This window comes from Linepithema humile, chromosome 4, assembly GCF_040581485.1.
Source record: "Linepithema humile isolate Giens D197 chromosome 4, Lhum_UNIL_v1.0, whole genome shotgun sequence".
Classification (NCBI taxonomy): Eukaryota; Metazoa; Arthropoda; class Insecta; order Hymenoptera; family Formicidae; genus Linepithema; species Linepithema humile.
This window is the reverse complement of record NC_090131.1, coordinates 24,622,446-24,635,699: the sequence shown is the minus strand read 5'-3', so window position 1 is coordinate 24,635,699 and position 13,254 is coordinate 24,622,446. Positions and strand designations below refer to the sequence as shown.

At 41.8% G+C, this 13,254-nt stretch overlaps 1 protein-coding gene across 17 annotated transcripts in view; it reads left to right on the top strand.

Annotated features, from left to right (window-relative positions):
• The window catches only part of LOC105672472 (uro-adherence factor A), a 159,584-nt gene that overhangs the window by 130,226 nt on the left and 16,104 nt on the right, over positions 1-13,254 (top strand). For 5 of the 17 annotated variants that reach the window (XM_067354404.1, XM_067354410.1, XM_012367420.2 and 2 more), the window contains exons 3-11: positions 4,167-4,358; positions 6,031-6,141; positions 7,089-7,178; positions 7,416-7,502; positions 8,371-8,469; positions 10,630-10,710; positions 11,322-11,417; positions 11,783-12,017; positions 12,964-13,035. In XM_067354404.1, coding sequence (XP_067210505.1) covers positions 4,167-4,358; positions 6,031-6,141; positions 7,089-7,178; positions 7,416-7,502; positions 8,371-8,469; positions 10,630-10,710; positions 11,322-11,417; positions 11,783-12,017; positions 12,964-13,035 — 1,063 coding nt within the window. The remainder of the gene's footprint in view (positions 1-4,166; positions 4,359-6,030; positions 6,142-7,088; positions 7,179-7,415; positions 7,503-8,370; positions 8,470-10,629; positions 10,711-11,321; positions 11,418-11,782; positions 12,018-12,963; positions 13,036-13,254) is intronic. The other 12 variants (XM_012367419.2, XM_012367418.2, XM_012367417.2 and 9 more) reach the window with 12 other exon arrangements.

The following is a 13,254-nucleotide window of genomic DNA, read 5'->3' as shown; positions in this document are numbered from 1 at the left end:
CGGCATCTGCATAACGCGCGATACTCACATCGATGCGTTAAGTTTAGCAAATTTATGTTCCCATTACGGCTCGCAGCGACGCGTCGCCGCTAAAAGGATAACGCCGACGCGTTAACATCAATCCGTTCGATTAATTCTCCGACTCTTCGACGCAGGCCTTTGAAATGATCAGAGACACGAAAAAGATGTCTAAATAACAGTTAATCGCCGATAGTTAATATTCCTCTTCCTCACGATCGTACGTCCACTTAGATTTCTGCGCAATTGCAGCTTCGACGTAGTCCGACGTGCCTTTCGCTACAACTCATTACTTCGCAAAAATCCAAACCGCATTATCCCGTCTACATCTCCTCGATACCCTCGAAGGTACACCCTCCCACGATCAGCGGCGCGTGACGATCGCTCACGCCACAAATCTCATGCAAATGCAAGACCTGCAGTCGCAACGGAAGCCGGCTTATCGCCACGAATTTCGTATCAGTCCGCGAACCGTCACTTATCACGCGGCGGTTCAACGACACTTGTTCTTGCGAAAGAGTCCTCGACAGTTAATCCTTAATTAGTAGCGTCTAATTTCTTAAACTCTTGTACGATTCATATTCCGGATATACCGCTAACAACAAGCTTGATAATTACATTCGGAAGTTTCCTGCAGTCTATATTTGTAATGCAAATTTTTGCAAAGAGATGGTAACAGCCAGAATTTTGGCGGTAATTAATTAATTGCGTGTACGTAAACGGGAAAAAGAATTTAAAGGGGGGAATAAGCGAGATATATGTATATTCAAATTGCGTTTCTCGCAAATTTGGAGAAATAAAAAATTAACTTCTACAACGCAAATATTAATGATAAAATTCCAATGAACTATTTTTGGTATCGTGTGCTTTTATTTACAGACAAATTTAATTAAAATTTTAGTTCAATTTCCAAAAAATAATCTCATTGGAATGAAATTTTGGTGACTTCTTGATCTTAAATTTTGAGAAAAGAGAGGAACGATGTTTCGCGTTGAAAATATGAAAAAATGAGCCGATGCAAGGCCGCGTGTTTGTCACCGTCTAGACGGATGTTACTAGTTAAGGGCCGACCAAGATTGAGGTCGCGTCAAAGTCGATGCTACGCGCATCCTCGCGAAGCAACGGCCGCTTCTCCTCGGCCGCTCGCTCGCTCCTGGGACTCCCCTACCTCGAGCACGGTGGTTCTGCTGGCCGAGCAGCGAGTACCGCGAGCTCTTACCTGGCCAACCGGCTACACGTGCCCGGTGGAAGTGGCCAATCGGTGACGGCCGGGAAGCGCACGCTGCGTGCCACGCTTTGGAGAGCATCGAGTTTCCTGAACCCGTTACGAAACGCGCGCTCTCCTCGGGAGAGCCGACTTCTCGGTCTCTCAGACATCACCGAAGCACCACGCAGCGCGGTGTTCACGTCCGAGGATGATCATCGATCAGGTACGAAACTGCGGATCGCGGCGATCGATTTGACCTATCTGTAGGTCGCGGATTGATCTCACGGGGGAGGTGCGCACACCAGACGACACGGTCGTTGAGCAAGAACATTTGCCTTTTTTTCCACCAAGGTCTCCTTGCAGTCCTCTTCCTTCTCTTTCTCTTCATTTCTCTCTTCTTCTTTCTTTCTCTCTCTCTCTTTCTTTCTACTTTTCTCCCACTCTCCACTCGGCCGCCGACCGTCTCGCTCGCGCTGGAAACCCAACTCTTTCCTTCTCCTTCTGTCCTTCGTTGGCTTTCGTCGACCTCGTTGCCAAGGTGGACGCGCGTCCGTCATTGTGAGTGCGTGGCCGGTGTCGGTGCTAGAAGCTGCTCGGGCTTAGCGTCGGTAGACAAGAGTCCGTGGATTGTGATATAAATTGTGAACCAGTGGTGATGTGATCGGTAGTGAGGGATCGATATTGCTTTCGCGAGAAAATTCTCGGTGAGTACCATGGAGAACGTCGGCAGCGACTACCATCCGGTTTCCCCAGAGGGTAATTGAAGTAAGCGCAAGCTTACAGCTTTGCATTGCAATTGCGATAGAGAATACGTAAGCTCTGTGAAATATCACGAGTGGCCGCAGAGAGATCGTTACGAGTTCCGATTGTTCGAAAGAACGCTCGAGAGCGTTGGGCATTGCGCCAGTTATTCTCGAATAGCAATTTTGTAAAACATATTTTATATAAGATTCTCACGAAAGCATTTAAAATTTTTATGCAATGAGAAAGAGAGAGAGAGAGAGAGATATTTGAAATATTGAACGTAGCATCGCGGAAAAATTCGCGCCGAGTTGTCGAAATTATGCTCGATATTTTTGCAACAGAAAATTTCCAAAAATCCATCTTTAAAACATTGTTCGAATTAATAGAAGCACTGAAATCAATCATTCAGCTTCTCTGTGCCTTATCAATTTATCGCTTGATTTTAAATGGCAACAAGAAATTCGCGTGCATATTCTCCGCCGAGATGTGCGCCGTGATGCAGGACATGCTTGATTGGTGACCGAACGAAAGTAAATAAATATCCGCCAGGACAACGGAGTCATATCGTGCCGATTTCCCGACGCTAAGTAATTAATAGTCGAACGTCACACAGTCGAGATTACACCGGCGTGCATTATGTCACGCTCTGCGCCACGTTCGCATAGCTCATGCGTTCCGGAATATTGCTTTCCGCGCGCGCGAGCTTATCGGAAATCTTCCTTGTCGGCCAGTCATACTTGTCGAGCAATTACGCCGCCGCGCATAAATCGTCGAGAAAAGGAAGGGGGGGGGGGTATAAAAGCTCGGCACTGTTATCAGTTGTCTCTGTGATACTCGAAGCAACTCGTTTTTACATTTGAAAGCGAGGTGACCAAAGCTACGACGAAAAGAAAAGCGAAATGCTTCCTATCTTTTCAATTTATAATTTTAATATTCAACAATTTTAACTTACAATTCTCCTTTTTATTCGACCCGAATCTCGCGGTGCTACCGATGATTATTCCGTTACCTGGGCGCGTTATCGTGAGCATGTGTTAGATTATTACCAGCCGGACGATTATGACTCGAACCGAGAATCACGTAGGCGGGCGACGCTTTAATTGCAACATGCGATATCAAACTAGTTCTGCCGGCGGGTGAAACCGTACGATTAAACAAATATTCCGGCTCAAATCTTGCCTTTCTAACGGACGGATGATCGCGTTATGCACGCTCACGTACGTCTCGGGTGTCGAACATACATCGCGCACTGAGAACATGAGCCTGATTATCAGAAGGAAACTTACAACGGGATATTTGAGAGTATCGGAACGAATTTTATCTGTCGACATAAAGAAAGCGCTCAATCCGAAAGTGCGCTTCTAATATTATCGCGAGTATTTTTATTCACAATTTAAATATTGTCTTATTAATTAATATTGCGAAATATAGAATTATTTTTAATAAGTAATCGAATGATATTAAGCCTAAATTGGCCGATAAACTTAAAATTAAAGTTCTTAATATTGAAATATCTATATGGAAATAAAGGAAATGCCTTAAACAATTTCCTTAAAAAAAAAACCACATGTGCCGACTGCTTCATTAGCAAAAACCGTGCGATTTAATTTATTACCTCTTTAACACGCTTTCTAGCACAACATTTTCTGCACATTTAGTCCGCAATTTAATCGTTTTACGAACGGAAAATAGACTTTTCGCGAAAATCACTGCGCGCTAAACGAAGATTTATTTTTCCGCAGAAAAGAATCGACTAAACACATGGAAAGACAACGCAAACGGTGTGCTAATGTAATATTTTTTTACTTGTGTCAGAAAGAAAAACTGCCTTACAATACCGTGAAATCGATATTACTGCTTGCAAATCACGTTCGTTAGGCGAAACTGAACGTAAACTTCCGTGTCCAACCGCAAGACCGCATTTCACCCACCTCGACGCGCGCAATAAAATCCATTGAATCCCAGTGGCACAATAGCAGTGCGCTAAATCTAGTTCCTCCGCGCCTTTCCGGGAGGCCGCGTGCCACCTACGGTAAGTCACGAAAGAAGCATACGCCATTTCCGACGGAAGAAATCACCGTAATTTCCGCCTTAATTATTCGAGATGCGGAAAAAAATTCCCACGCTAACGCCGTAAAAATCACCTGAGATGTTCCACATGTAACACACGTGTGTTTTCTTTTTTTTCTCCTCGCAGAGCGAAAGCCGCGAGGAAACGGTGACCACCAGCTCCAATGTGGTGACCTCCTCGAAGGGCGGGACCAAAACGAAGAAGAAGAAGATCGAGGGCGTCGCTGGTAACGATGCCTCCTCGCCGAACCTTACGCCGCGCACAAAGAAAACCAAGAAGAGCAAGAAGAGCGATCTCGAGAAGGAGAACATCTCCGTGGTGAGTTATAAATCGTTTTGATAGACGTCCGCGCGCACGCGCGCGTGTAATATGTGTGCGGGATGTCCCGCAGCCATCCTTTCACCTACACGGATTCTCTAATCGCCGTGACGTCGATCCGGCCAGAACGAAAATCCGAACGGACGCCAGATCGAAGTGCCGTTGAGTCGTACGCTATAAAGTTAATCGACGAATCGAAACCGCGCGTTGCCGGATGAAGCTCAACTCGTCCATGTTCCGTCGTTTGTTATCGCTATATCGATATTGTCGTTCGAAACAATTCCGAATCGGTCGGTGGATCGATGAACGAGCAGAATCGTTCTGGGACATCCTGTACGCGTCGCATATCGTATTTGTTAGTTTATTATGGTCGCGTTAATCATCGACATCGGAACTTTCGTATATGTATATGTCAGCGCGATTTTTTATCCGATAATCGTCGGTTATCGGCGTCTGCTATCGGGGTAGCATAATTGAGGGCGGTCCTCCGTGATGCGCGGGTATGAAATCACCGAGCGCGGAACCGTTATCACATTAATTATCGCTTTGCTCGGTTACTCGCCCGCCGGCGCGATCGCGTCGGTGAAAACCGGAAGCACGGCGCTTTCGGGCTCTCATCTGCATACGACGCCGATCCGCCCGCTTTTCCGGATTTCGTCGGCACAGATAGGAGCGAGTTTTCTAACGTTGTGTCGTTCCTTTAGGTATCAGCGATCTGATACGCGATCACGACCGATATCGAAGTGCCATTAAGTAGAGCGCGGACGATATCGATCGAGAACGCGACATTTCCTTTTGCGGTCTGCGCGCGTGCAATTGCAGTTACATACTTTTACTTCCGTTCCGGGAATTGTAATGTTAAAAACGTTCAGAAAATTGAAAGATGTTATGCTAAAATTTAAATAATCCATTGATTCAAGGTACTTGATGGATCGACTGCTTAAAAAGAAGCACCTTCATTAAACATCTCAAACTAGTATCTATACCATTCATGTTTAATTATATTTATATCAATTAATGTCAATAATAAATTGGTACTATTTGCGCATGCAGATAATTTTTGTCGCGGAAAAATAAATTATATTTACAATGCAAAGTGTTTCACGTTGTCATCTAGTTTTGCGTAGCTCAACTCAATTTACTTTTAATTTTGTGGACTATTCATTTTTGCATAACATCATCCAATTATGCGCGAACAAGATTGCGTGATGCATCATTTGCATTCCGTAAAAAATAAAACGTGATACATTTGTTACTGTGCATTCTTTCCGCTAGTAGTAGCTCGTAAAATTTTTATCAAAATAGATTTCGAATTGATCGAGGAATTTATTAAAAAAGAATGCAGAGAAAATTATTGAGATTTTAATGCTGCAATATCTCAGTAGGAAAATATAATAAATTTTGTCGTTTTAAAATATTTCACAATTTTCATATATTGTTTATATATATTTTTGTACAATTTTATGTTAAGTATTTCTTCGGTTATACTTTCGAAATCTTTATTTTGACAAATGCGTCACAAGAAGCAATACGAAATCGATTAGCATGTCATAATCATTCTTGCCGTTTGGTATTCTATACAACTAATCGGCTCGACGCAAGTTAGTGTAGACGCGGCTTATTAATCTCTCGTTGCATGCTCAGTGTGTTCGTGTTTCTTTTTTTTTATCAGAACAGTAACTTACGAGACGCAAGCATGCACACGGGTACACGGCGATCACATTCGGAGACGATCGATTTCTCCGACGAGGACGATTTGTCGAATGTCAACGTTAAGTCATTGGTAAGTTGCGTTGAAGCGCAATTGTCTGAAAACTAACAAGTTCGCGCCCAATAATTGAGGCGTTCTCCAATTCCTAACATTTACAACTCAATCTGGTTAACATCATGCATCTTGAAAATTAACTTTTGATATCAATGGACTCGTAATTCTGTTCAAATTTTGTCAAACGAAAAATCAGCTTAGAATTCGTCACATCTTTGACATTTGACGTTAACTTCACGAAACATTCTTGTGTGTTCTCTGTTCTGTTTTTCATTTCTTTTTTCATTTTCGTTTTTTTTTCGTACCTCTCAGCCCATCTGTTCACGCGTGGCATTGAGATACGTTACATGAGAGAGAGATACAAGTACCATTTTCTAGCTTCATTTCTCAGTCGGCGGGATAAATAGACGCGGTTCGCGTGCATGAGATTTATCCTGGTGAGCCCCGCGGCCTCTCACCTCGTGATCTACTAGATGCGATTGCAGAGATAATGGCCAGCGCAGCTCTAAATAATTAGCGGCGGACGCAGCTGGCACACAATCGCTCCATTAAGCAATTAAAAAGTTACCTCCGCGCGCGGCGGCGCGCCGTCTGATTAAGCGCGCCGTCAAAATTATGTTGTCACTTTCGGGAATTGCGTGTGTAACTTCGCCGTAAGCGTGACCCAGTGTGAAACCGCGCTTTTGCACGAGTGGAGCGTAATGAGCTGAAATGACCGAGCATATTTTAAATCCTTTTTTACGGAGGGAAAAAGGCATATATTTCTCCGCGAAGTTAAATCGGGACGAAATGCATGGATGAACGATTGACATTAACATAGGTATAATTAATGTAACTTTTTTGTGAAAATATATCTGCCCGTGTAAAATCCCGTGATGAAGGTGCAAAACGAGTGTGCTAACACCGTTTGCCGCATGCACACTGACTCGCCTGCATTTTTGTTCCTCTTCTTTCTGCGCATGCAGACACAGAACTACGTCTCGGAGACGAGTCGCAACGATCAGGAGAAGCTGTGCCGGGAACGGATCGCGACCGGCGTGTCCATCAAGCAATTAGTAAGTAATAATTATACATTTGCATTTATAGCGAAATAGACATTCCGACGAAGACGCTCGCGCGAGATAAGCTAAGTCACTTTCGAGCGGGATAGGCACGAGAGAGCCTTTCTCCATAAATCGGAAAGGCCTCGTTTTATTTCGTCGATAAGAGCGATAATAATTTAACACGCTTTCGCCACAAATCTGCTTCGTTAATAGCTGATACATTTGTCAGATGTATTTTATTACTAACAGTGTCGCAGCTTTGGCGACATCTCGAACATGAGCGACGGCGATCAGGCGACTTTCGGAAAAGCGAACCACGCGATGGAAATCGAGGAGGTTTGTATAAATTTATGTTTTGTAATTCGTTAAATTATGTGCATCGGATGTCTCGTGTTCGTTTGTCTTGTCCGTTGCATTGGAAAATGAATATTTTGACACATGCAAATTTCGGCAAATTTATTTTTTTGACATTTTTTCACTAAAATAATTTTAAAATTACTTTTACTATTTATTGTTAAATAATTTACAAGACTAATCAGATTTTTTCAAAAGTTTTCAAAAAGTATTATGACAATATTATCGTGAAAAATAAAAGTCAATAAATATTGCCATAAATTTTCATTTTTTTTTTTTACATAATCGGTATCTTTTATTTATAAAGCAGATATTGACTTGCGCGACTTCTTTTACATAGTAACAAAGTAAAAATATTGCTGCATAGACAGAATTTGCAAGCATGTGAATGCTTATTAACGATGTTAGAAGTTAGTTTCTGGTATAATGTGTAGGACAGGAATGAGAAATATCTAACTTTCGTTATTGCATGAACTATTTTTGATATTTGCTTCAATATTGACGATAGTGTTATCCGAATTCCGAACAAATAATATGAACATCCTAATAATATACTAATTGCATCTCGAGCGTGAGTTCTGCGAAATAATTGCACAATCTACATCTTTTGAGAAACGTTGCATCAAAACACACACAGCTCTGTTGTACAAATTAATTCAAATATTATCAATATCAGATTCAAAAAATTATTTTTACTATATAAAATATTTTTATTGACAAATTTTCAAAAATTAAGTACTTTGGGCGTAAAATCTTTGCATCGGTTGCGATGCACATTTCGCAGAGCTTGCATCTCTCACGACTCACCACTAATCTGAATTCTCGTTGACGCTCTCGCTCCCGATCGTAGAAAGCGAGATCGATGGGTGATCTGAGATTATGCGAGCGGGGTTACTCGAGATTCGCCAAAGACGCACCCGTCTTCACCGGGGTGTCGGTCAAGGCCCTCGTAAGTACCTTTCGTAAGACGACACGGACAACATCGGAGTCGGTTGAACGATGCGATAAAGCGCGTATCCCGTAACGAAACTTGTATTTAATCGAAGTTTGCGATCAGGATTTCTATCCTGGGAGTAATGATCTACAAAGTCTCCCGCGGTGTAATTGTTTTATCTTACGGTACCCGGAGGCGGTCTATTATTTACTGTGCTTGTACTAATCGTGCACATAAGCGAATAAACGTTAGGAATACAGATAGCGTTCCACCAGCGTCGACTTCGCAATAACGATTATTTCCCGAGAAGTTAGAACTATTTCTTCCAATTAAAGCATATATTTTGATTTAAAAAAAATCATATTTTTTTAAGGAACAGAATTGACGCTGCTTTCACTCAATATAAATTTGTAAAATTGACTTCAACGCCACTTGTTTATCGGGATGAAATTTATCCTACTGTAATTTTGCTTTAGCCGGTTAAATTTAAAGCTTCGGTCGATTCGAGGAAGACTCGATTTACCTTCGAATACGCGAATGATTAGAAAGTGATCTGAAACAAAAGTTTCGGTAATATATATTTTCCTGAATGAGCACTCTCGGTCAAGTACATCGCTACGCGCTTCGAGAACTCGCATACACGCCGGAGTAGTTCACCGTCACGCTGCGAATGCCGTCTCTCCATTTATGGAAGGGCCGACTTGATAATAACCCACTACGTATTTGCCCTACTTCAGCCAACGGCGAGGAAACGCGGGGTATGGACTACAATTACGAGTTTTTGCCCCGTATCCACCCATTATCGGTTATCGAGATTTTGACGTGCGGTTTCGCTTCTGAGAACACCGAACGGGACACACGTGTCCCGTCGCAATTTCACAGATGGTTCCTCTTACGTTTCCTGTCATGAGTTCAAATAAGGAGAGGAAAGCGGGAAAAGCGGGTCAAACTTCTTCACGAATCGCGAATTGATACGCAGCTATAATAAGATCACAACGTCACAAAACCGATAAAATCGTCTTTTTCAATTATAAAATTGAAAAACAAGCTAGTTGTGATTGCTTCGCATTGAATAAGCAATTAAAAATAAGTGTAAACAAATATTTTAATAAAGATACAGTTAAATTTTTGAAACATGAGAAAAATATGTAAAATGACGATGCTTAAAATATGACAATTTTTATCTGTCAATTAATTTTTATTCGTCAACTTTTACCGCAACGTGATCTGACGATTTTTGTTTCTTATTTAAAAATCACACAGCTGATGACGTTTGATTTAAGATCCTTTTTATCTTCATAAAGAAAAAAAAATATCCTATTAGCGATGCATCCGTGTTAAAAGGTGGCTAATGTCAATCCATTAAGCGTTCGCAATCATATCGCTACTAAAGAGATGTATATGATAATATCTAACGGTGCCGAAAGCAAAGTCAATTCGAGATAAAGAGCGAATTCGTGACGAGGAATAATCACCCGACGCGATTCGATGGATGTTCTATACTACTCCTAATGTTGTCCTTTGTCGTTCGTTTTGTTCGTCCTCTTTCCTCCTGTCGTTCGATGCAGCAGTTGGCAAAGCTTCGATCAGCGATTAAAATGTCCCGCACATATACCGGGCGAGCCAGAAGTATTCGCGTATTTTGTAAAAATGTAGTATTCTCGCAATAAAAATACAATGTTCATAAAATAAATATCTCTAATTTTACATCACTGCGCATGACACATCGGCCAACAGTTCTTCACGCAAAATTGCCATCTCCGTTGCCTCAAGGACGTAATACATACATTTTATTGGATAAATACTCGGTGGAAAATATATGTTTAGAAAAAAAATACTCTCGGACGTAAATATTAGCGAAGGCTCGAGCACCGTCGCCGTCTCTGATGACGACACATCGCGCATACGTGTCCTCGAACGCGTGAAAGATCTTACCCGCAAATTGCGTTGAAATTTCCGGCCGCGTTGACGATACCAGAACCGTACGATCGTCACGAGCCCGCTAACTGCCGCATCCCAAGACAGTAACCAAATACCGCAACTCGTCCGCTTTTTTTATATGTTTGTTTTTACACTAACCCGCGGCCTGTTTCTTCTCTTTGTTGCTCGACGCTACCTCCTCCCGGCATGCGAAACCTTAATTGTCAAACATTGAAACCGACACCCGGGCGACAGAGGGCTTCCTACTGTAGTTTGGCAAGCTTAACGAGCGAGGGTAAGGACAAGGACCGGGCATGCGAGAGGCCGAAGCTCGAGGTAAGACCGAGATAACGCGCGATACGTCGGCTCGTACAGAGGTTTGACTTGACCCGAATTTTTTTGATCGCCTTTTTGCTACCTTCAGGAAGAAAGAAAAATACGTACGCTTTGCTTTCTTGCCCTGCGATTGATTTTTTTGCTTTCAGACCTTTGTACGACTTGGAAAATGAACGTCACCCTTGTGCAGATCGGAAATCGCAACGCGCAGAAGCTAATGCAGTTTATAATATGTTGGCATATTTTGAACAGTCGGTCTTCACTTAAAATTATTTTTTGGAATAATTACAATTGTGAAATCATATTATCTGAACTACTTAATAATTTTGCCAAATAAATTTCAGCGGTTTAATAATTTTACACGCACAATCTCCATTTGTGCACAATGGTGACTCTTTGAATTTGCTTATTTTCTCCCTAATAACTACTTTTCTCCTTGCATAGTTATTTTGAGAATGATAAACGGATGCAGAAGATAAAATTTTCCTATTCAGTTAACGATATCTTAAAAGGGCGAAATGTTTCTTCGCGTTTCTTTTTCTCCTCTTCCTTTCTTAGTTCTTTCATTCATAGTGCTTATCATCTAACACGAATAACATTTGTATTTTCAGAAATCGAGCTTTAACAAATTCGATGCTCTCACCAAGAAGACAGTTCTGCATGTGCGTTCGGTTGACGCGGCAAAAGTGCAACAACAGCTAAATGCCGTGAGTCTTGATTATTTATTTCATATTAACTTCCTAAAATTTATTGCCAATATTTTTAACACATTCATACACATTTTTAAAACTAGTTTAAAATTAAATATATGTTTAAAAAATGTTTAAAAAAAAATGTCTTATGTAGATACATAATTATGACTTTAACAAAATTATGAGAAATTATTTTATATGAAAAGTTATGTAAAAAATGATTGTTTGTGCAGCAACGCGATTGCTGTTGAGCTCGAAACTTCACTTCAACGCACATTTAACCGAGACAAACCTAGAAAATCACCTGCTCGCTTCCCCTAAGAGCATAGAGAGTGAAAGTCGTAAAGCTGCTAATTAATTCGTATGATTATGCATTGCAGGTGGGTCAGAATAGCGAAGCGAATACGAATTGTCGCAGCTGCGGCAAGGTCGTGTTCCAAATGGAGCAGACAAAGGCCGAGGGACTGGTCTGGCACAAGAATTGCTTCCGGTGCGTGCAGTGCAGCAAGCAGCTTAACGTGGACAATTACGAGAGCCACGAGAGTACGCTGTACTGTAAGCCACACTTCAAGGAGCTCTTCCAACCGAAACCGGTCGAAGAGTCCGACCAGCCCGGTAAGATGATTACCGTCGCGCGCAATACCGCCGCGCGGCCGCTAATCTACTTAAACGGATCGTCTTTTACGAATTACTCGTTAAATCTTAACGCATGTACTTAACGACCGACGTCGATTCCGTCGTCGATTCTATCTCGCCGCTAATCTCTCCGGCCGGGACGGACTTTGTGCGGTTGAGGCGAGCCTCAATTCCCGGTTGGAGAGCATCAAACGAGCATAAACATGTGAAATACGATTTGACAGGGAAATTGGCAGAGATAAAATTCATTTTCGTGTCGGTCGTAAATTTTTTTCACGCTATTATTAGCGACGTGCTCGATTAATTCCAGTCACTCGTTACATTCCGCGATTACCTGTACGAATCTGCGTCTCTTTTGTTTCTTTAAGCAAATAATATGATTTAGGTTAAAGAAAATTGTGTGGAACTACATATATACAATTGGAGACGAGACTGCATTTTCTTCATATAGAGAAAACAGAAAGAAAGCTCTATGCGATGAAGATAATATTAGATTGTTGCAAAAGATTGATCGTGTTTGTCAAATAAAAAATTAAAGACAAAATTGCAGAGTTTCAGATAAATTTTTATGAATTGAATAGTAATTGACTTCAATACATTTTTTTCATCTGGAAACAAATTTTTGTTCAATTTAAAAAACTGGGAATTTTTAGCATGAAAATCGTTAACCTCTTTAAAATAGAAACCTTTAGCGAGAAGCAGCAAAACTTTTGCACCAACCTAATAGTTTGTTTTAATACGCCGGCGTGTAACTTGGGGGGTCTTCGGTACACCGTCGTTTAAGACCCATTTTCTTAAACGCTTAGCACAGAGGCTAAAATTATAGCTCTCTTTGCTCTCTCTCTCCCCCGTATAATTATACGTAAGCGTGCTCGCGAGAGGGGTATCGTTAATGCGACAAAGAATTGTCTTGTGAACTCCGCAGTGCGACCTCGAAAGCCGGAGCTGATCATACGGGAGAACGAGCCGAAAGAATTGCCGCCCGATGTGGTCAGAGGTAACGTTCGACATGTGTGAGTGGCGTGGCTACGCGAACCTGGAGAGATTGTTCTTAACTTGTTGTGTGTCCGTTTTAGCGAGTGGCTTTTTAACTCGTTAATTGGCTGCTGATCGAAAATTTATCTGTGCATCGAATCACGTCACATGTCTCACGATCGACGTATCGATTAATAAAACGCGGAGCGTAAATCGTTATTTTACGCTGGGCGTTTCATTG